This window comes from Balaenoptera ricei, chromosome 19, assembly GCF_028023285.1.
Source record: "Balaenoptera ricei isolate mBalRic1 chromosome 19, mBalRic1.hap2, whole genome shotgun sequence".
NCBI lineage: Eukaryota > Metazoa > Chordata > Mammalia > Artiodactyla > Balaenopteridae > Balaenoptera > Balaenoptera ricei.
Window position 1 is genome coordinate 34950724 of NC_082657.1, and position 21878 is coordinate 34972601.

Consider the following 21878-nt stretch of genomic DNA (forward strand, 5'->3'; position numbering starts at 1 on the left):
CTTGCTGTGCCTGGCATGGCCTGCAGCCCCCTCCCTGGGGACTGGCCTCAGGACCGGAGGAGAAGAGTCATGCTCTGCCGGGCCGGCCCTGCCGCTGTGAACTTGAGTGGCGGCACTAGGCAGGGCGGCGTGAGGCTGAGCCCAGGACCCTGGGTGACTGAGCTGGGCTCCGCTCTCTAGGGCCGAAATCCTCAGCTAATTCTCCCCCCACACCTCGCTTGTCCAGCTCAGCATTTGCAGAGACTTCATGCATTTCACAAAAACGAGACCCCTGGGGTGGGGGAAGTGTGGTTCTCCTGGGAACCAGGTTAGCCTAGATAGCCACGCTGGGTGACCCGGAGTAGCTGCGTGCACCCGGGAGGAGCTCCCGGGTCTGGCTTCCAGGGCAGAGGTGCCTCAGCCCCACCCCATGCTCTGCCCCACACAGCCTGGGGTTCCGGTTCGTGTCCCTTTTCTGGAATTCCCATTTGCGTATTCAATTACCGTGCTTTCCAGAAGTTTTCTTAAGAGACTGAAGAAGCCCCAGACAGCCCTATCTTTGTGTTTCCTTGTTGGTGTGATGTGTGGGGCTTCCCACACAGGGGCTGGGGCCTGAGGATGGCGCCGCCTTCTCTGCCAGCGTCGGTCAGGGCTCTGCTGGAAGCAGCTGCTTTCACTTGACGAGTGACATGCAGGCTGCTTTCACCTCACATGCCTTTCCCTGCAAATAGGAAACAGTAAAAACTCCTAAGAATTCTTCAGATCTGTTGCTGAGTTAAAATTTTCATATCCAAATCTGTAATTGGGTCGTGCAGCATTTGTAAAATGGCGTCTGGCTTCTGAAGAAGGGGCTCATTGTGTTTCCAGTTTTCATAGCTGGCTTAGCTCAGATTTGGATACTAGGCTGGCTTGGGGGCCTTGTGGGTACAGCACGTTTGATTTCTGTCTTGATTCCCCATCTCTATTTTTAGAGTGAGCATGAAGGCTTTCTGAATTTTTTTTAACATAGTGGAAGGAAAGCACTTGTTTCACAAAGAAGCTTGCTATATAACACTTTTGGCCATTCTTAGGAAATAAAAAGTTCTTGGGTAACAGTTAATAAACACCTCAGTTTATCCCAGTCATCAGATCAGATCTGCCAGTTGCTTAAATTGGGGTCTCCCCTCTGCCCAAGCTCAGGCCTACGTGGATCAGGCTTGGAGGCCGGCAGGAACCTGAGGGTGGCCTTCCATTCCCTTCCTTCCACCTCCACCTCCACCTCCACCTCCACTCACCAGCTCTTCTTTCTAACTTCCTCTAGGGTCGGACTCAGGAGGCGAGAGGGTTAAGATGGGCCATGTGACCCCAGTGTGTGTGTGTGTGTGTGTGTGTGTGTGTGTGTACGTACGCATGTGCACATCTGTATATATATGTGTTACAGCTGTTATTGTAGAGATCTCCCTGTCCTGTCTAGCACCAGAAACCTCGACCATACTTAGTTTGAACTTGGGCTGGCTATTTATGACCACCCCTTCCTTCATGGGGCTCCCTTCACCCCTCCCAGTGGTCCTCTTGGGCAAAGTCAGTTTCAACAGCCTCAGGCTGGTTCTCCCGCAGGACCCACGTCCCCTCCCCCAGGACACACACAGCAGTGCCTTACAGTCAGTGGAAGTTGAACTGGCTCCCATCGAAGCGTTTTTAAAATCTGCTACAAGCCAGTTTCTTCCTCTTAGATTTTTCAGGTGTGTGTTAGTCACCACCAGTCTCTGTGTCCCCCAAACTCTAGGGCATATGAGTCAGGCCACATGGTTCTCTTTTTTAAAAATTATTATTATTTTTTTAAATTTTTAAATTTTTTATTTTTTGGCTATTGGGTCTTCATTGCTGAGCGCGGGCTTTCTCTAGTTGCGGCGAGTGGGGGCTACTCTTCATTGCGGTGCGTGGGCTTCTCATTGCAGTGGCTTCTCTTGTTGCGGAGCACGGGCTCTAGGCATGCGGGCTTCAGTAGTTGTGGCGTGTGGGCTTCCGTAGTTGCAGCTCGCGGGCTCTAGAGCGCAGGCTCAGTAGTTGTGGCGCACGGGCTTAGTTGCTCCGCAGCATGTGGGATCTTAGTTCCCAGACCAGGGCTTGAATCCGTGTCCCCTGCATTGGCAGGCGGTTTCTTAACCACTGAGCCCCCAGGGAAGTCCTCACATGGTTCTCTTGAAGTCCCTCACTCGCTTGGCTGAGGGCAAGGAGAGGTGGCAAGGGTGGGTGAGAGAAAAGCGCGCACTCCAGGAACTCTTAAAAATAGCCTCTCAGCCTCTTCCTCCTCAACTCTGCTGTCGCCTGGAGGTGGGTGCTGGGCTGACGCTGGCCAGCCTGGGTCTGGGCCTGAGTCTGGGAGTATGAGTAGTAGATGGCCGGGCAGCTGCCTGAGCCTTTTGGGGCTCCTGGGCATTGTGTTGGCCTTCACAGCTGCAGCCAGAACAGAGAGAGTCCCATTCTTATATCCTGTTACGTGAGGAACCACGTGATATTATATCAGTTTTAACAAAGATACTTAGAATTTACCATTTTTTATCTGCCTTACTGTTCTCAGAGTCAAGTGAGGGTATAAAATTTGTGCAGTATATGTGATAAGACTTTTTTAAATTTTAGAGCAATAAGTAGCATTGAACAGAAAATTCCCAGAATGCAAATAAGCAGTTAACTTTGTTATCTTCTGAGAGTACAGTTTCGAGGTGCTCCTGTTTTCATACTGGTAATCATTCACTTATTCCATAGCGTTGAACATGCCGTGTGGGTCAGGTCCTGCCCTTCGGGAGCCCATGTCTGCCGTTACACACGTGCCCGCGGTTCCCTGCCGGGCAGCCCGCCTCCTTTTAGGTCCAGAAGAGCGTTATTTGGGGCACCGGTCAGATGGGGAATCTGCCTGGCAGGGCAGCCCGTGCTCACAGTGGCCCCTTGCTTCCTGTGTGTCCAGACCGAGCGGGTGCCGCTGGACCTCAGTCCTCGGCTGGAGGAGGCACTGGACTTCGGTGAGCTGGAAGCGGAGCCCAGTGAAGGGGAGGACTTTGAGGCCCGGGGGAGCCGCTTCTCCAAGTCCGCTGACGAGAGACAGCGCATGCTGGTGCAGCGCAAGGACGACCTCCTGCAGCAGGCGCGGAGGTGAGCGGGTTCCGCAGCCCCCGCCGGGCCTGAAGGCCCTTGTCATGGATGCCAACGCTGAAAACCTATCACCTGTCAGCTAAAACTTCAGGTTTCAAATCTCTTGAAAAACCTGATGATCTGGTAATACTGGGCCCAGGTAGTAACCTCCGGCTGGTGCTGCTGGCGTCTCCTTGTGGACGCTCTCTGCCACACTTAAACGGTTAGCACTTCTGTGCCAGTGTGTTCTAGACCCTTTATGTTAATTACTCTAATTCCCTTAACTCTAAGAGGGAGCATGGTAATTATACCCATTAGACAGACTTAAAGCTGAAGACACTGAGGCCTAGAGAGGCTAACACTGGCCTGGTGTCCAGCTCCTGAGTCCTCCGTCTTGGCCACTCTGCGTGCAGCCGACCTCGAAGCGCCGACCCCCACCCCCCAGCCCCAGGCGGGAGCCGCCAGAGCGGGCATGTTCTGTCGCCTCGCAGGCGCTTGTTACTTAAACTCTTGGGGCCGGGGCCGGTGTTCTGTTCCTGTGGGTGGGTTCCGTGCCCAACGCAGGCCTTGTGAGTGGGGACTTCGCGCTGTGCGTGTAAGTGGGGAGGGGGTGGCCGGTGGAGAGCGAGGAGCTGAGCGGCCGCCTGATGCGGAGAACTTCTGCCCCTCTGTTCAGGGACAGGTGTCTTTTTCACGGGGTGGTGCTGAGTGACAGCTTCGTGACGGTGCTGGGCAGGTGGGGGAATTAAAGAAGCACATTGTATGTTTCTGTGTGTGTGCATGTTCCAGAGCTTCCCTGATCCCTCACTCAAGTCCTTTGTTTTTTGTAGGCGCTTCTTGAACAGAAGTTCTGAAGATGACTCAGCCTCGGACAGCTGCCTCCCCTCGGAAGGCACGACCTCTGACCCCATGACCCTGCGTCGAAGGATGCTGGCTGCTGCCGCGGAGCGGAGACTTCAGAAGCAGCAGAGCTCCTAGCGCCTCCTCCCGAGCTGAAGAGGCCTGTCCCCAGCTCTGCCTGCTGAGTGAAGGAGTGGGCTCAACTGCATTGCGCTGTGTAAAGCACGTGGTCTTAATAGTGTGTGGACAGCTGGCAGATTTAATCCTTTTTTGTAATACTTTCTATGTGACATTTCTCTTCCCTTTAGAAACACTGCACATTTTGACTCTAAGCATGATCTCTTCTGCGTTGACTGGACTTCGTAGGGGTGGGGGAGGATCAAGAGGAAGTGGGCAGCCAGAGACCCTGAAGGGGGCCGCTTCCATGACGGCTTTATGCAGAAGTCATAACAAATGCTGGTGTCTTTAGCTCCAGATGTGGCAGGAAGTGGGCGTGGGGGGGCCGGGGGGGAATCGGGAGGTGCAGGGGGTGGGATCCATAAAAAGCGGTGTGGAGGTGTACAGCCTGAGCCTGACTCCACGCCACTGGGTAATTTATGTTGTCACACTGCTGTTCTTGGTGCGGAGGCGTTCAGAATGTCACAGAGGCCAGACCTACAGGCTCCTGGACCCCTGGGCCGGCAGGGCATCTCGGAAGAACAGTGCTTGGTTTGATACCTGCAGCAGAGGAGAGGAAAGCCCAGGGGCATAGTGTGAGGAGGTGACCCATCGTGTCCCAGTACATCCGGGACTAGCTTTCTGAGCCCCCTATCCAAAGCTGGCTTTATTTCCGTTAACGCTGGTGCTCCCGCATCTCATGAGGACACGCTGTGTGTCTGTCCTCTCTCTGCATTTCATCGTCCCCCCCACCCCCCTGGACACGGGGAAAGGGTTAAGCGGCAAGCCTTGGTTCATGGTTTTAATTCCTTGTTAAAGTAAATTAGGCAATGCCAAAGGCTGTGGGTTTGGTCCTTGGAGAAAATGTGGGCCTTACAAGATGGGAGAGTAAATTTTGGAGGGCTTTATTGAAGAAATAAAAGACATCTTTTGTATCTTTCTTCCCCGGAGCCCTTCATTTTCATAACTGTGTTCCTGTTGGTTTAATTAAACGTAGAAAGGTAAGATATTGAGTCCACCTGCCTTGGAGCAGACCCAGGTCTGAACTTTTTCAAATCCTTGACACATTTAACTTGAAGGATTTGAAACACACTATCATAGGTCACCTAGTTCAGTTTTATGTCCTACTGGATTAAGTTTTTAATGTTTGAAAGCATAGTTTTATGGTAGTCCTTCAGGGAAGAATCCAGTATTATCTAAAATTATTGGCAAAGTTAAATGTATTTTACATAACAAAGTTTTTAGAATGTTGAGAAGTAACTGAAAATAGAGTGATGTTTAGGCTGAGATAATTTATTTCAATACATCTTTCAAAAGCCTTATCTTGAAATGCTGTTAGTAAATTTCTGTGATTTTTATTTTTCTTTTTAAATTGGTTTTGCTGAGAGCATAGCTATTTGTTTTTATTGTAAAACAATAATAATGATAATAAAAAGCAAACTCTCCTAGTGTGTTGTGTGTGGCTGGGAGCTAAGGCAGTTTTTTTCAGAGGTGCGGAAATTAGAACGCGTTTTGATTTTCTGTGTTCCGTTTTGGTTGGAGGGTTTTTTCATCCTTGTATATGTGTGCATGTTGTGCACATTTAAAGATGATACCAGTTCCATGTGTTCTTATGTTTCAGATGTGTGAAAAGAGAAAATGTTTTGGAGTCAATTTTAGAGGGTCCTGAGACATTGGAATACAGCAGTATGACAGTGATCAAAGTGGAGCCATGCCTTTAAAATGACCCCAAAAGAGAAGTCCTAAATTCACCCTTAGATTTTACACCTGGATAGTAAAGGGTTCTGGGCACTAATTGTATTGTCTCTTGGCTTTTGTCACTTCTTGAGGGCATCTGGGACAGATGCCAAGGGCAAGGGCAGGAGGCTAGACCAGTGTCCCGTTCCATCAGGTGGTCCCCATCCCATGGCCCCTTCACTGTGCTGGCTGTCTCCAGGAAGGGAGCCTGTCCTCGTGCTCCGCCACGTAGCCCAAAGCAGAGGCCAGGCTGCTGGTTCACGTTTGTAAACTGAGTGTTTGGGCGCTCTGTGAATGGTGGTGGAGGTGCCCTTGCCCTCTCTGGGCTCTTTTGGAAGTGCTCTCCCTTACTCCCTCCATTTTCTTTTGGCTCTGCTGACATCTTGGGTTCTCGCTGTTTTGTTTTCTCCCCCTAATTTTGAGGCTTTTATGTACTGTAGAGATCGATGGTCCTTGTGGATGTTTTTCTTGTGTTGATATAAATCCTGGGTGCCCAGGTGGCCACTTGGACCTGGTTTCCCACTTGAGCTGTGCAGACAGTATGCTTTTTTATCTTTAGCCAGCAGATGTGGTCCTCTCTGGGCGTGACTTTCCCCACTACGGGGAGGAAGCGGAGAGCTCTGTGGAGCAGGGCCTCGCATGCAGGAGGAGCCATGGCCCTGCCGCCGAGCTGGTCAGGGAACAACGCCTGCCTGCCCTGAAGGCCCTCCATCATCTGAACGCCTCCATCTCTCGGCGCCCCTGACTGCACCTTAGAGTCGCTTGTGGAGTGTCTGGAGACCATTGATGCGTAGGCTCTGCCCCCACGTGTCTCATCTAATTGAATTGGTCTTTCCCTGCACCCTTTCCCAAGAAAATGCTTCTGGATCCCATTTTAAGGAAGATAAGGCAAAGAAACTTCTGTTGTTTTTATCTACAAAATTCATATGCAAGAACTGTTATCCTATGGCTCATTTTTTTTAGAGAAGTTCAGGTATGCCATATGTAGAAGTCACGGCGTCCTGCAGCCTTTCATCTGCATCCCCCCAGACCAGTGTCCTGAAGTCAAGCTGTGGCCAGGAGCGCAGCCTTCCCATCAACAGAGATGGCTGTGAGCCTCCCTCTGCAGATAAGTTGGGGCGAGGGGAGCTGGTGGGAGCAGCGCTGGGGGAGGGATGGGCCTGGCTGGCTCACCAGCAGGCTTTTCCTGGCTGAGGAGCTCCCGGATCCGTTCTTTGTTAACAGGAGGGGACTAGCCTCTTGTTACGCCATGGTCTCTGCAGCAGTATCAACCCCCACTTTCCATCCTCACTAGATTCAAAAGGCCACTGGAATTGCCAAGGAGAGGCCTTCCTGGGCTGCTGGCGTGCGGAGGATTCCAATTAACTGCCCTTGCCCAGCCCCTGCCATCTCCTAGGTGGAGCACTTGACTGCTTGGCTAGTAAGTGATCCATGGACATGATGCAAGGATTTTGATGAGCTCTGTTACCTCCAGGTCTCAGTCTCAACTGATCTGCAACTAACTGCAGTGGAAACCTGGCAACCCAGTGGAGAGGTAGTGAGACCTGCCACTTGGAGGAACTGAGAACCAGATTCCGTACACCAGGCTGCGCTCAGCTGCTCCGTGTGTGTTTGGCCTGCCGGGGACGTCTGGCATTCAAGTGCAACAGGAGAGGCTTTTAAAGATGTCCAAGTGAGTGCATGTGACCCCTTGGGTACAGAGGGCTGGGGCAATTTGGCCTCATTCTTGGGACCACCCATTCTGCTGCGGTGGAGCGACTGGGTACAGGATCCCGTATTAGCAGGAGATTTGGGATTACCTGCCCTCCCCGCCCCCCTTTCCAACGCTCCATTCCATCCTACCCTCGAAAACCAAACCAGCTGAACATGAGGAGATGCTGGAGCTGGGAGGGAGAGGGCACCTGCAGGCCCGAGTGACCCATTCCTCTGCCGGCCCTGTCCCCAGGTAGCTGCGCTCAGCTGGCTCCCCTTGATGGCGGGGGCGGGGGAGGGGGGGATCCTTATCCAGCACCTACAGCCCTACCCACCAGCCTCCCAGCGTCTGTGGCCCAGTCAAATCCCTCCTTCCCTTTCCTGTCAGAATGAAGCCCGAGGGTGAGACTCAGGAATACAGACAAACATTCTCTTTATTGAGCTACACATGAATTTTCCATTAGTCAGAGAAGTAGACTGGCAGTGTGTAAGATATCACAGAAACCTCACCGATTGGGAATAGAAAGGCTTAGAAAGACCCGTGGGCTTTTTTTTTTCCAAGTTTTTTTTTTTTCTGCATTTTAAATTTTTTGTGTTTTGTCTTTTTGCCTCTATCTGAAATGGCTGTGACTGGTCTTCAGCAAATATTAAGTCTTAAAAGTGAAACCGTGAAGGAGTTTGGATACTAGTCAAAGTAGAAATGACATTGGACTGATCATGAGAACTGTGGCTTTCTTGTAAACATTGCATTCCATCTTTTTTTTTAAATTTTTTTTGTTTTTTTTCCATCTTGTGGTATTTAAAAATTTTTGTTTTTATCTGCAGCACAAACATCCCCACATGAGAAAGAGTGAACACAGGTCACTGAAACAAAGGAAAAGGTGGAGGGGCGCACACACACAAAGGGAGCATCCATCTGAGAGACGGAGAAGCAAAATGTCAGCGGGAAAAACCACAACCCGGTTCCCAAAGACTATGAAAGCTGATCTGGTATGTAATACATAGTGCTCATCAGGACAAAAATAAAAACAAAATCTAAAACTAAAAAAAAAATGATAAAGGTACTCTGTAGAAAGGGAGCTGGGGAGAAATTGTTTCCTATAGGGCTCTATTTATATATATATGTTCCGTATTCTTCTGGGGCAGCTACTGGCCCGTGAGAGCTGTGCTTTTTCTATGCAAACCTGGAGTGAGCGTGTGGGTGGAGTGGCTCGGGCCTGGGCGGGGGGTGGGGAGAGGGCTGTGGACGGTGAGGCCACGTCTGGAAAGCGTGGCCTGAGCACACTCCCGGGAACCAGCGCCCCGGGTGCGGACAGGCGGCACCTCTGCAGGTGGGATGGGGTGGGCACGGGTGCAGCTGTGGATGTTCATTTCAAAAAGAAAAAAAGATGGATGAGATGCTGAGTTTTCCTTTATCCTTTTTTTTTTCTTTTTCTTTTTTTTTTTTTTTTAAGCTACAAAGCACATGGGAAATGTTCTTCTTTTCCTTTCAAATTCTAGATGTAAAGACTCAACTAAAACCGGATTCTACAGCATTCTACATAAATACACAGCCGTCAGTCACTCTGGGTTGTAGGTTAGACAGGGGCTTGATACAGAAAGGCTGTGTGTCTTACAAAGGCCAAAAGGTCATGCTACCAGGAGATCAACGTCAACAGCAAAGAGTCCGTGAAGCAGTCTGTAGAGAGAGAGATAAGGGGTCCAGTCTGACCATTTTCCTTGATTTAAAACACCAACCAACCAACCAACCAACCAACAATCCCTCCAACATGTTTAATAATGTTGAGGTGGGGCAAGATGGGGCAGCATCGCAGGGGGATCAGCAATCCAGGGGAAGCCTAGCCCAGGCCTCCTGGGAGGCCTCACCCCTCGGGACCCTGACCCAGCCAGGTCTGCAGATCTGCCCTCCCCTCCGCCACTCCCGCCCCTTCTCCACATCACTCCCCTTCTTTTTCCCGCCCTCTTGGAGGGGGAGCCCTTCTGGAGGGGAGGAGCAGCTTCAGCTCTGCACTGTGACCTTGTGCTTTGCCCGGCCCCTCCCCTCAGCTGCTTGCAGAAAGCAGCCGGAGTCTCCCTTTTCTCTGACTCTTGCCTTGTTAACATGAATAAAGAAAACTCAGGAGACAGACAGTGGATTGGTCGGAGCAATGATTCTTCTAAATTCTTGAAATTAACCACCTCTACCACCCAAAAGAGAAGCATCCTTAATTTTTCTGTTGGGAGTATAGGGCAGGGAGACATTTGGGGTGTTGGCCATTTTTTAAAGGGTTTTGGAATTTGCACAAGAGCAGGACAGAACTGACAGCACACAGCCTCAGCGGGTGGAAGCAGAGGAAAAGGCTGGACTAAGGCTAGGCCTTTCCTTGCCCTCTCCCTGCTCACAGAAATGGGTCTCAGCGAGTGTAAAATCACGTGGCTGTTCTTAAAAGGATGGACTCCCAAATCAGGACTGCCACCGTGACGTGTGTGTGTGTGTGTGTGTGTGCGCGTGCATGCACATAAGTGCATGCTCAGGTGCTGTCCCAGGAAAACCTTGATGATCAATGGAATGTCGGTCTGTTCTGTCTCAAGCTCCTTCTAGTACAAACTAAAAAAACCTTTATATTTGTCTGTCTATATATAAGGTTTGTTATGCCTTTTTCAAGTTTATTTACCAACTTGCATTTGTTTGTTTGTTAGTGGGGTGTGTGTGTGTATGTGTGCAAGCTTTTCTGTGAATGCTGGAATCAATCATTACCAAATAGGTTGCTATACAGGACAAGAGGTCAGTACAAGCCGCAGCCCCGGAGGTTGTTGGCAATGATGATGTCAGTGACGGCGTCGAATACCACCTGGATATTATTCGTGTCTGTGGCACAAGTCATGTGACAATAAATTTCTTTGTTGGGTGAGCGGTTTTTGCTTTCAAATTGTGCTTGGATGTAGGCGGCGGCATCTTCATAGGTGTTGGGGCCTGTAACGAAACAGAGCAGAACGGGGGTGGGGTGGGGTGGGGTGGGGAGGAGGCCCTGGTGAGAGGGGGGTGAGTGGGCTGAAGATGTGGGCCGTGACCTTCTCCAGGAGGCTGCCTGGGGCCCTTCTCCAAGGTGGAGTCGCATCTTACACTGAAAACCACATGCGGCTGAGCACTGGCCTGGCTTCTGACTTTCCCAGGTCTTTCCTTCTGTGTTCACACAGGGTCCCCCCGGGAGCCCTGGGTGGACAGCGGCCACAGGCTGTCCCTTTTGCTTTCTAGATGAGCACAGTGACTGAGGCTGGCCAGTCCGCCATTCACAACACTCACCCCTGGTCTAAACCGGTCCTACTGCTTCTGATGCACGAGTTCCCGGTGGGGTGGTGGCCCTGGGCGTGCAGGGGGCGCCGTGCCTACACTCCTTCCTGGATGCTTCCTCTTAATGAGAAGGGCTGGGGCTGTCTCTAAGCCGTCCCCGTTCTTGGGTGAGTGGCCAGGACAGGGGGCACTGGGAACCCCCAGGTGGGCTGTTTAAGGGGCTGGCAGTGTTGTAATGCCAACTGAAGCCCCGCTGCCCACCGCAATTCCTTGAGTGTTCCCTCGATCCTGGCCGGGGTCTGGTGGGGGTATCTGTGCATGATGTAAGGACAGTTTGCCCACCAGCTGCAACCCAAACCCTGTGGCTCTATCCTGTAGTTTTCAATTATCATAAAACGTGGACCAACACAGAATTGCCTTAAAGCCCATCCAAGTTAGGCGCCCCATTTTCTGCAGTGCCCCTGGGATCTGGCCGGCATGGAAATGACACGGTCTTATGCTGAGGGTGTGGGCCATGCTCCCTCCCCCCCCCCCACCCCCCTGCCTGCGCCATCCTCCAACGGCTGGGTGTGAGCCACAGTGGGGCTGGGGCTTGGGTGCTGGAAGGCGTCTGCAGCCAGATAAGCAAGTGTGAGGGGTCAGGGCTACGGGGTGGGTGGGGACAGGGCGGAGAGCAGCTGTGACAGCCCACAGGGCAGAGCCTCCTCCACGCCACCGTTGGCTGGCCACCAACACAGTGAAGCCATCAAGTTAGTGGCAGCTCGCAGACTAGACACAACCCCACAGTGGACTCCATCAAGGAGCTTCTTGCCCAGAGGATGCCACGACGGCACCCACGGAGGTGAAAAGTGCCCAGGAGTAACTCTGGGGACGTCCAGTTCCCGCCTTCTCAGTGTCTGCTCAGTCAGCGCCCTTACACAGCCTGGCGGTCCCGCAGAGCTCCCCGTGGACGTCCAGACAGCCACCTGCACGCCCCAGCCCCTCCAGCCTGTTTTGTCCCCACAGGCCTAGGTACCCCCAGGGGCCACCTCACTGGTGTCCATTTGTCATCCATCATGTTCTCTGAACTCAAACTGGATCCCTCTGGAGGCCCTGAAGAACTCAAATGTTTCCCAAATTCAGACCGACTTTCCCTGGGTGCATCCAGTGCGCCATACAACACGACAGTGAGACTGACCGCTCCTTGGGCCACGTCCCAAATCGGGCTCCAGTGGGGCCAGGTCCCTGGGGACAAGGAAGAGCCCTAGGCTCAGGCCGGCCCCCTGAGGTGGCACTGGCCTGAGAGGGCCTGCTGGAGCTTGCAGACTTCGCGCCCCATCCGGTCACCGCAACTTTATCTAAAGGCCCGAATTGGTCCTGAAGGGCCTCTGCTGAGGCTGGGAGGGGTGGCTGCCAAGAGGGGCTACAGCCCGGCTCCACCCACAGGCAGGGCCCTCCCCGGCCTGTCCCGTGCCCACCTGGACTTGCTCCGCCCCACCCTGCAGAGGGCGCCTCCTCCACGGCCAATCCCCCCTTGCTTGGTTTCCATCCTCTGGATGGTACTAGGGCAGTGATGGCAGCTATGGTGCAGACCTGGCACCAGGCACAGTTCTCTCCGTTCATTCCCCCACCCCCAGCCCCGCAAGCGGTGGGCATCATTATCTGCTGCGGTGCCCGGATGACAAACAAGGCACAGGCGATTAACTTGTCCAAAGTTGCAGAGTCTGGGTGCAGAAGCTGCTTTAGCCTGCCTGCCTGCACCATGCTCCTGCCGCCTGTCCGCCCCGAGAGCCTGCCCTGTCTCCCTCTCTGCACCCTGGGGAGGGCAGGAAGCTGGCAGATTCACACAGTGGAGACAGGCCGCGCTCAGAACAAGCCAATGCGCCCTCCACACCCAAGTGTGAGGGCAGACTCCCCCCCCCCCCCACCCAGGAGTGGAGGAGGGCGGAGGGGCCAGCATCCATCTCTTCTGGAATCTGGCTGGGTTTGGGGACCCATGTCGCCCTGGGAGCTAAGCCTAAGCCCTGATCTTTCGCTGGGGCTGTCAGGGAGTGGGTTCCTGACTGAGCCCACCTGTGATACGTTCTCTACTGCCATGCCCCAGGGGCCTCTAGAAGCTTCCCAGTCCCCAGAGCGACAAAGGCTGGGCTCCGGCCGCCCGTCAGCGCTGCCTTAGCCTTCAGCAGCAGCCCAGAGCCGGGCCACCCTACACAGCCAGCCTCTGTCAGCTGCCAGAGACAGCTTCCTCTGGGGGGGTGGGACACACTCCCCTGGAGCCAGAAGGAGAGGAAAAGCCCCGGAGAAGGCGGAAGAGAGGCAAGTGGAGATGGAGAAGGCCTGCAGGAAGTAGGGGTGGTTTGACTGGGGGAAAAGCGCAGGGGCAGAGAAGAGCGGGAAAGAGCAGGCGGGATGGGGGTGGAGGTGGGGAGAGCAGGCCCAACGGCGTGGGGCAGGGGAACTGCTCTGCTGGCAGGGGCAGGGCTACCGAAGCAGGAGCACGGAAAGCAGGCGGGGCTGAGGCGGCCCGGGCAGGGGTTGAAGGGGGAGAGACCGGGGAGGCAGGGGACCAGGACGGAAGGAGAGGGGGAAGCTGTGGGCCTGTCCTGCCTTCTGATCCTGCCACGTCTCTCCGGAGTCGCCTGCTCACAACACACACGCGTCACGAGGGTCCATTTCCCACCACGCCCAGGGCAGCGCCCCGGGAGGGGCCAGACCTGGTCACCCCTCGCCTCTTCCTCTGCCCTCTGCCAGATGCCCGCAGGGGAGACACAGGTCCCTGGCAGGTCCGCGCGACACCTACCTGTGTACTCAGGAAAGCAGATGGTCAGAGGTGACTTCTTGATCTTCTCACCAAAGAGATCTTTCTTGTTGAGGAAGAGAATGATGGAGGTATCGATGAAGAACTTGTTGTTACAGATGGAGTCGAAGAGCATGAGAGACTCGTGCATGCGGTTCTGCAGCCCCAGGCGGGGAGGGAGAGAGCCAGACAGACAGCGAGAGGGACAGACACGGAGACAGGGAAAGAGAAGACGGAAGTTAGGCTTGAGAGGGAAGAACTGGGCTACTCGGCAGCTCAGGCAGGGCTCCTGGGCCCCCACGGCTCCTCAGCTCCTCGGAAGGCTGACAGAACGTTCTCGCACAGCACGGAGCTTCGCATTTCCAGTGTTCAGAACAACCTACACCCCTGTCTCAGGGCCGGTAGCAGAGACTGGACTGGGAACCAACCCGTGCTCCCTGGGTGAGGCTAAGGACGGGGTGACTGAGCTCTCCCGTCTGCAGTCTCCAGCCACGGGAAGGTCTCCGTGTGCGTGCGTGTGCGTGCGTGTGCGTGCGTGCGTGCGCGTGCGTTGGCGGGGGTGGGGGTTGCTGGACGGGAGCCTGAGAGCCGGGCTTTGGCCCTTCCTGTCCAGACCTGTCCTGTTGGGCCTAACCTGTGGGTCGGGGTGTCCTCTGGGAGTGGTGAGGGCCTGTAGGCCCTTCCTGAGGGGAAGTCACGCCAGGCTCCTGCAGGCATCCTCAGGGGCTGCCACCTGCGGAGACGCTCCTGCCCAGGCTGCCTGCAGGAGTGCCTGGGGCTCTGGCCGTACCCCCTCGGGCTGGGTCAAACTCAACCACGTCTGGTCACGCGAGGAGCTTTAAGCACCGCAGACGTGGAGAACTGCTTTGCGCACAGGAGTTCATTTAGCAAATGAGTGAACACAATGGGCACTCCAAATCAAGCAGGATCCCAGGGGACAGCCCTCTGTCCGGGGCAAGGACAGACTTATCCTACTGTGGGATGCCAGGCACATGAACTTGGGCAGTCTGTTTCTTGGCAGTTTGTTCTCTGTGTACAAACCCATTTCTGCACAGGAAGGTGGCTCCCTCGTGATATAGCTCTCTGGGGGAAGGGAGAGCCGTTCATTTCCCCCAAGAACCCCGTCCTAGCCCTGGAAACTTGTCTGCCCCAAACCTATCTCCATGGGTCTGCAGCCCAAGTTCAGGAGTAATTCCAGGCTACACCCTCCCTCTGAAGTAAGAAGACTGAAGCAAATCATAGGAGAGAGCAGAGCACTGGTGTGGGCATCACTGGGCGTTAATCACTGAGACGGACGAGCAAGCAGTGGCGCAGAGTAAACTGGTTTCCGACATCTCCCTCCAGCTGAGTGGGAGCGGGAAGAAGATGAAGTGACCATCACCCATCACCAAGCCCCACTCTGCCAGCTCTTCCCCTGCCTTGTCATTTAACCTCATCGATCCTTAGGGGACAGTGAGAGGTGACATGGCTGGGATGGGGAAGAGCAGAGACCTGCGCCCGGCTCTGGGCCAGACCAGAGCTTCTGCAATGCAATTGGTTTCTCCAGCCAGAGTGAGGAGCCTGTGGGCTTTAGAATAAATGATCAGAGAGTCATGGCCAGCTCCGCGCGCCTTCTGTCATCTCTTCCATGACTGTGTAGTCATACTGGTGACCTGGAAAGGGTATTGGTGCCAAACCCTTGTCCTTATGGTCAAGGCCAGTTGGTGGAGGGGGCAGTCTAGGTTCTCGGCTGCCCCTCAGGAGCCCCTAGACAACCGCACGGATTTACGACACCCTCTGGGACCTGTAGTAAATGGCATCGTCCTCTCACTCTGCCGCACATGTTCAGCAAACTCCTATGATCTTATTACCCTCCTAGCCTCAACCAGTCAATTTCATTCTCAGTCCCCGCAATTTCTGCCGGTCAGTCACTGCATAGTCACACTCAGGGAGGCATGAGACACTTCTGCCCGGTGCCGTCTCAATGGAGGCTGTTCAGAAAAGGGCAGGCGGAGGTTTCCTGGGAGGCCAGGTGGATCCACACGCAGGGGGGTGGGGGCTGGGAACGCCCAGGGTCCCCGAGCCACCAGGGAGCAGAGGAGAGCCAAGGATTCAACAGGAAAAGCCCCACCACCACACGACACCACCTCGTCCTATCGCTGCTCAACCAACAGCTGGAAGGCCTCAGCCAGAGGCAAGATCCCAACTCACTGCCCAACTATCTCGACTTGATCTAGACGTTGGGGGACACGGTGGGGACATATGCCCAGGGCACTCCCAGGACCAGAAGGGGCCACCAGGGAGATCCGAGCTTAGAGTGCGGACTGTGCCCATTTGGCATGTTCGCTGAGCTGAAGGTCTGGAGGCCGCCAAGCTTAGGTCCGAAGGAAAAATCCAGGCCAGCTGCCTGGGCTCCAGAGTTCCACTCGGCTAAGGCTCGGCCCCTCCACGCCCCAGGGCTGCAGAGCGGGCACTCTTCCCACCAATACCAGCTGGATCTGTGTGCAAGGCCCTCCGTGGGGCAGCTACGGGGCTGTAGGAACGACCGGCACAGTCTCCTGCTCTCCGAGAGCTCACAGTCTAGTTGGGGAGAGAAAATGCACACACGTGAAAAAGTCCCGGTTCCGAGCAAGCGAGCGAGCGGCACAGAGCAGGGGAGGGGCCGGGGAGGCAGCGACGCTCCCCAGTCAGACCTGGTCCCGTGGGGAGGGCATCGGAGTGAGCCTGGAAGGAGGGGCCGAGCCTGGAGATGCAGGGAGGGCAGTGGGGAGGGGAGCCACTGCAGGGAGGGGAGGCGCCGGCACCGAGAACCCCTCCACACCCCACAGGCCTCACTGCCATCCCTCCAAACACACTGGAACCCATCACCAAGGAGCCAAGAGCCCAGCGTGTCCTTCCAAGCTTCCCCGGAGAACACGGATGCGAGAACACATTCACAAGAGGAGATGTCAGCATGTGAGAAAAGAGAAGGGAGCCAGGGAACACAGCCAGGCGACAGCACCCACCCCTGGGGTTGTCACCTCCCTGTCTCTCCCAGTCTCCAGTAGAGCGTGGCCAGTGGCCTCGCTGCCGCCACCGGAGCAGGGGCATGGCCGGCACCAAGCACGCGGGACGGGACAGACCAATCTCTGCCCTCACGACAATCCCGGTCACCTGGAATCCTGCCCCAGCACGCTGTGCCCCTCTGCCAGGCGGCCCGCGGTCCGGCCCCAGGACACGTCGTGCAGGGGGCGCCGGTGGAAGCAACTTGGGCACTGACGCAACACACCACACTCATGCTAGAAAAAGCTGGCACTTTTTATTAACGGTGGGTGACTAATAAATACATTACGGCAGCCAATAAATTACAATGACTAGAGATTTATTAAACCAACGAGTCACTCTTCTTACAAAATTACAGTTAATATGGGGTGGGTGGTGCTGGGGTTGGGAAATGGGACCACGGCACCTAAGAGGGGTTTGCTAAGGAAGGAGAGGGGCGCCCAAGCCCACCTCTGCCGGGGACGGGGAGGGGAGGAGGCATGGGCACAGAGGACGCAGGGACTAAGACAGAGAGGACCAGGAGGTGAAGGGCCCGGCTGCTCAGGGAGGCCGCAGGGACGGGGCCGGGGCCGGGGCCGGGGGGCGGGGGAGGAAAGGATGGGCCACAGGAGGGGTGGTGCCTCCGAGCGGCTGGCTCTGCCGGGGACGGGCTGTGGGTTCACGCTGGTGCTCTGGGCGCCCTGGGCCTGGATGGGCCTTCTTTCTGTTTCTGCCCTGAGCAGGCCCTCCCTTGATGGGGGCCTTCATCTGGTTGGGGGTGCAGCCTGTCTGGAGCCCGCAAAGGAAGGCCCCACTTGGCTCCTGGGAAAGAGGGCTGAGGACTCACCTCGCTGGGGGCGGGCGGTGGCGGGCAGCAGCTCACACCCGGGCCCTGATCCTGGTCTGGATGCTGTGTCCTGTCTCACTGCTCTGGGCCGCTGGACCCTCCGCTCTGTAGGCTTGTGGGTTGACAAGGGGGCGCTGTCTGGAGGGTGCTGGCTTTTGGCACCCAAGACTGAATCTCTGATGGCCACGGAGCTGGAGCCTCAAGCCTCAGTTCCTGAAAACTGCCAGGTTGTGCCCAAAGGCTTCCGGAAGGCTCAGGGAAGGACAGAGGCTGCCCGAAGAGGCCTTGTGCACCAGACTTCTCAAAAAGGGGGCTGGGCAGGACACTACCTGGTCTGGAGGGAAGAGGCTGAGGCCTGGACTGTGGTGGATTTACTCACCAAGAGGGCTGAAGAGTGTACTAGGTCAAGCCAAGGGAAGAGGGGAAGGAGCCAGGAATGATGCAGGCCAGAGAGGAGAACCTGCAGAGTCAACCAGGGGGCAGAGACTGTCACAGGGTTAGGTGGAAGCAGTGGGATATTCTCTCCCCTTGCAGGACTCACCCTGGCAGAGGTAAGCTAGGTGAGCCGACTCCTGCGTGTTCTGTGTTGGGGGTTTAAGGACCCTGGTCATGGGGGCTCTGGGTAGGGAGGGCAGGGGTGCCTCCAGCTCCCATCAGTGGGGCGGAGCTGGACTTGGGGGAGAGACTGGGAGGAGAGCTGCCTCCTGACACCAGATCGGGTGCTGGCCTTCTGCCTGGGCTGCGCCCACCGCCCCATGGTAGGAGCATGTGGCCATGGGTCCTCAGGTTCTGCTGGGACCAGAGAGGAGAGAAAGGGCCAGGGCACCAGGCATCTAGGGCTCCATGCAAGGGGGCCACAGAACCAGAATGTCAGAACTGTTGGTGCGCTGTCTGCTCAGGGCTGGAGCAGACCCTGCACCCTCCTCAGGCCAGAGTCCACAGGCTCCACAGAGCCCTTCCTTGGGCCTCGGGCACTGCCCCCTCCAGGCAGGCCGGAGAGCCTTGGGGGCCTCTCTCAGTTCTTGGTGGGAAGGCCAAAACCTGGCTCTTGTGAGGGCAACTGGTGCAGGGCACAGAACCTGCCCACAGGAATCTAGATGGCAGGCATAAGTTTCACGGGTCTGGTAAAGGCGCCCCTCCTAGAGATCAGTTTCCCTTTGCCCTGATAAACTAGAGGCATGCAGAGTTGAAGCATGGCCTCTTTGGGGCACACATGGGGCCACTGTGGATAAGAGAATCACCCACTTCCGGTCACTCATAACATCTCCCCCACACCCACACCCACACCCACGACGGAGCCAAAACTCATCTGTCCCCTCAGTCATTCCTCCCCATGGTGGAGCCACCTGTGACGAAGTGGATGGGAGACGCAGGGGACAGGGAAGGAATTTCACCCTGGATACCTGCTCCTTGGAGGCTTCGACTAGACAGCCAAGGACCCCCTGGGCAGGCCGGGGTCAGAGGGCAAGAGTAGCATAAGCAGCTGAGCAGGGCAGAGCATCTGAGAGAGAAAAGGCAGCCCGGGGCACGGAGGGGCAGGAAGGCCCCAAGCACCCCGCTCCCCAGCCTCCTAACACGGCAGACAGGATGGGCTACGGCCCGGGGCCCTCAGCCTGGCTGCTGCCCTGGGCCCGGAGAGCAGGTGACCCCCACCTCCAGGACAATGGCCTTAGAGGTGGGGCTTGGCCAGTATACCCTTCTGAGCAGCTGCTTTTGAGTCTGGGGTCACAGGGCAGAGTTAGGGGCACAGCTGCCCACACCCAGGGTGGTGCTGCCAGGAAGTAACTGCTACGCCTTCAGTGTCGGGCAACATGGCCTGACTGGCCCTGGCTGCCCGTGCAGGACACTGAGGCTGTCGGCTCCAGGGGCCTGTCCTCTGCCACGACCCAGCACCCGGTACGAGGCGCAGCACACAACGAGGCAAGCAAAACCGAAATGGAGCTGGGCTGCCGGGGTGGCTCCTACAGCCTGGCTGCCCGGTGATTTCCCATGAGGCCAGCGGCACCAGCAAGCCAGCCAGGCGGGGATGGGGCTCACCCCAGCGGCACCCACCCCTGCAGGCATTTGGCACTAGGGAAGGTGCCCTGGGTCTCCCGTGCACTACCCAGAGCTCTGGGTCTGTTGGAAACAAGAAGCCCAGAGCTCCTGGCTGCGGGGCAGTCAGGGGCTGCGCTGGGAGGGCAGGGGTCCTGCCTGGCCCGGGACTGAGCAGAGCCCAGCGCGGGTGCTGGAGGAGCAGAGGGCTTGAGGAGGGAGCCAGAGGCCCCTGAGGGGCGGCCCCTCTCCTCCTGTGGGCACATCTGGCTCCCCAGGCAAAGCTGCCATCCAAGCACACAGGGTCTGCCTGGGGTGTTGGCTGGTGGCATCCGCCAACGGGAGGCGCCCAGGAGAGAAAGAGGTGTGTTCGTTGTCCAAGGTCAGCCAGGGCCTGGGTCACCAGGAGGAGTCACCCCACCCTTTTCTCCTCAGGGATCTCTACAGCAAAGCCCCTCCAAGGGGTCTCGGGACTCTCTGTCCGGGGAGGGGGCTGGGGGTGTGTGTGTGTGTGAGCCAGGCTGCGCCCCTCACAGCACACACAGTATGATGGGCACGTCCGTCTGCCCTCCTCTGCCCCTGGGGGCTGGCGGGACCCCAAGGGCTGTGGACAAACTCTCCGACTTCTTCACCAAGACAGAAGGAAGCTGGGACACTGGCTACAGGGGCCGTGCCCACACCTCCCCTGGGTCTCCTCAACTACAGAACCTCCAGTCCCCTGGCCCCCTGCTGCCCCAGCTGGTTTGCGTTGGATTCGCCATGAATTTGGGAAGAAAAAGCATGTCTGCTCACACTCCAGAGCGGCCGCCCAAGCCCCGGGTGATGGGAGAAGTAGATAAGCCACCCTGGGGCCTGCAAAGACCGGGTGGGAGGCCCCCATCCCAGTCAACGCAAGAGTCACTTCCCCTGGCCTCCCCTCCCCCACCGCCTCTTCCCCACCTCCGTCCAGGCACCACGGGACTCAACCCCCCCGACCATCTACCACGTGCCTTTGCAAGAAGTCGGTCTCAGAAGCATTTCCAGACCTGTGAGGAGTTGGGGTGGGGGTTCCCAGGAGGGCACTGGGGAGCCCCAGAGGTGTGAAGGGAGGGAGGCCCAGAGAAGGAAGGACTGGCGTCCAGGGCTGAGGTCCAGGGGGAGGAGGAGGGAGACACCTGCCGAGGCCTGAGCCCCCGGACCCACATGCGGTTGGTGGCCTGGTCCCACCCTGGCCTTTGGTGACGGAGCTGCCCTCGACCAGAGAGACCCCAAGAAAAGCTGAGCAGCGGCTCCCACTGCCCCCGCTCCGGCCAGCACGCTGCCCCACCACCTGCACAACTTCAGAAGACAGGAGGGGACCCTGGGACCTCAAGCGTGAACCACCGCGTGCAGAGCGTGCCCATTCTGGCCCGGACGGCGGCTTGGCCCCCGTACGCCTCTCCCCCGGGGAGACACCCAGCGATGGTGCGGAGGCCAGCGAGCCGTCTGTCTCGGCAGGTGTGGGCACTCGGCACCCCCGCCAGCCCCGTTACCACGTGTTCTGGTGTCTGGGGTCGGGGAGGCCGTGGAGGGCGCCTCCTCTTCCCCGCTCAGTGCCAGCCGCTGGTGCTCCCTTGTCCAGGGCAGGGAGTGGTCCGGGAGGTGGCGGAGCTCTGGTTCCAGGGCAGGGGTGGGGTGGCAGGCTGGGCAGGGTGGTGGGCAGCTGGGTGGCAAGGCCAGGGCTCAGTAGAGGCCACAGCCCCGAAGGTTTTTGGCGATGATGACGTCCGTCACGGCGTCAAAGACAAACTGGATGTTGTTGGTGTCAGTGGCACAGGTGATGTGGGTGTAGATCTCCTTGTGGGCCGACTTGTTCTTGCTCTCATACTGCGCCTGGATATGAGCCACGGCTTCCGTGAAGGTGTTGGGGCCTACGGGAGAGACCAGGTCAGGAGCTGGTGAGGCGAGGCCCCCACCTGGGTGCCGGTCAGGCCACGGGCTGGGGAGCGGACACCGAGGGCCTCTCAGTGACAACCCTGCAGGAGAAAGCTGACGACAGCTCAGCTCGATCAACAGTGGGTCATGAAACCAAGTCCGTGGTCCACATCCAGTTTAAAACCAATGAAGGAAACGAGAGAGCAAACCTCACCGGGCCTCACCTGTGCTAAGGGTGAACACTGTTTCATGGAACTCCTATTTCTTTTTATAGATGCATGTACGGGCTCCTGATGCAAACATTCTCTCTTCCTGTGGGTCCTGCCCAAAGAAATCTGAACCAGCCCTCACACAGGTGCAGAAGTCTGCGCCAGCCCCTGCAGGCTGTCCTCTCCTGGCTGTGACTCCTCGCAGTGGGCAGGGACGCCACCTCCCTTGGCTGTTGCTGGGCAAGGTGGGTGGAAACTGTGCTGCACCTGGGAGCCTCCTAGGCCTCCTTCCTCTCATCGCCCCACCCTCCTTCCTTCCCCCTTCCTCCTTCTCAT

At 56.6% G+C, this 21878-nt stretch overlaps 3 protein-coding genes and 1 long non-coding RNA gene across 5 annotated transcripts in view; 2 read left to right on the top strand and 2 right to left on the bottom strand.

Annotated features, from left to right (window-relative positions):
* The window catches only part of AMFR (autocrine motility factor receptor), a 39238-nt gene extending 35081 nt beyond the window's left edge, over positions 1 to 4157 (top strand). The window contains exons 13-14 of the mRNA XM_059904886.1: positions 2924 to 3108; positions 3918 to 4157. Coding sequence (XP_059760869.1) covers positions 2924 to 3108; positions 3918 to 4065 — 333 coding nt within the window. The 3' untranslated portion in view covers positions 4066 to 4157. The remainder of the gene's footprint in view (positions 1 to 2923; positions 3109 to 3917) is intronic.
* A 280-nt stretch (positions 4158 to 4437) lies between these two features.
* On the top strand, positions 4438 to 10408 carry LOC132353590 (uncharacterized). Its single transcript, XR_009499050.1, has 3 exons — positions 4438 to 7492; positions 8338 to 8502; positions 9013 to 10408. It is a non-coding gene; the product is annotated as an uncharacterized LOC132353590 (long non-coding RNA).
* On the bottom strand, positions 7947 to 21032 carry LOC132353588 (guanine nucleotide-binding protein G(o) subunit alpha-like). Its single transcript, XM_059904893.1, has 4 exons — positions 20952 to 21032; positions 13563 to 13716; positions 10250 to 10465; positions 7947 to 9190 (listed from the first exon to the last, which is right to left on the bottom strand). The coding sequence occupies exons 2-3, from the start codon at positions 13708 to 13710 to the stop codon at positions 10278 to 10280; spliced, it is 336 nt and encodes a 111-aa protein (XP_059760876.1). The 5' UTR covers positions 13711 to 13716; positions 20952 to 21032; the 3' UTR covers positions 7947 to 9190; positions 10250 to 10277.
* Positions 21033 to 21122: 90 nt separating this feature from the next.
* Positions 21123 to 21878, bottom strand: part of LOC132353586 (guanine nucleotide-binding protein G(o) subunit alpha) — a 157146-nt gene continuing 156390 nt past the window's right edge. For both annotated transcript variants that reach the window (XM_059904890.1, XM_059904891.1), the window contains one exon: positions 21123 to 21329. In XM_059904890.1, the coding sequence (XP_059760873.1) occupies positions 21142 to 21329 (188 nt within the window). In that variant the 3' untranslated portion in view covers positions 21123 to 21141. The remainder of the gene's footprint in view (positions 21330 to 21878) is intronic.

Coding starts and splice junctions, on each gene's coding strand:
- LOC132353588 (XM_059904893.1), bottom strand. CDS start 13,710: ATGCACGAGTCTCTCATGCTCTTCGACTCCATCTGTAACAACAAGTTC. Junction 10,466..13,562: donor CTGCTTTCCTGAGTACACAG/GTAGGTGTCGCG, acceptor GTTTCGTTACAG/GCCCCAACACCTATGAAGAT.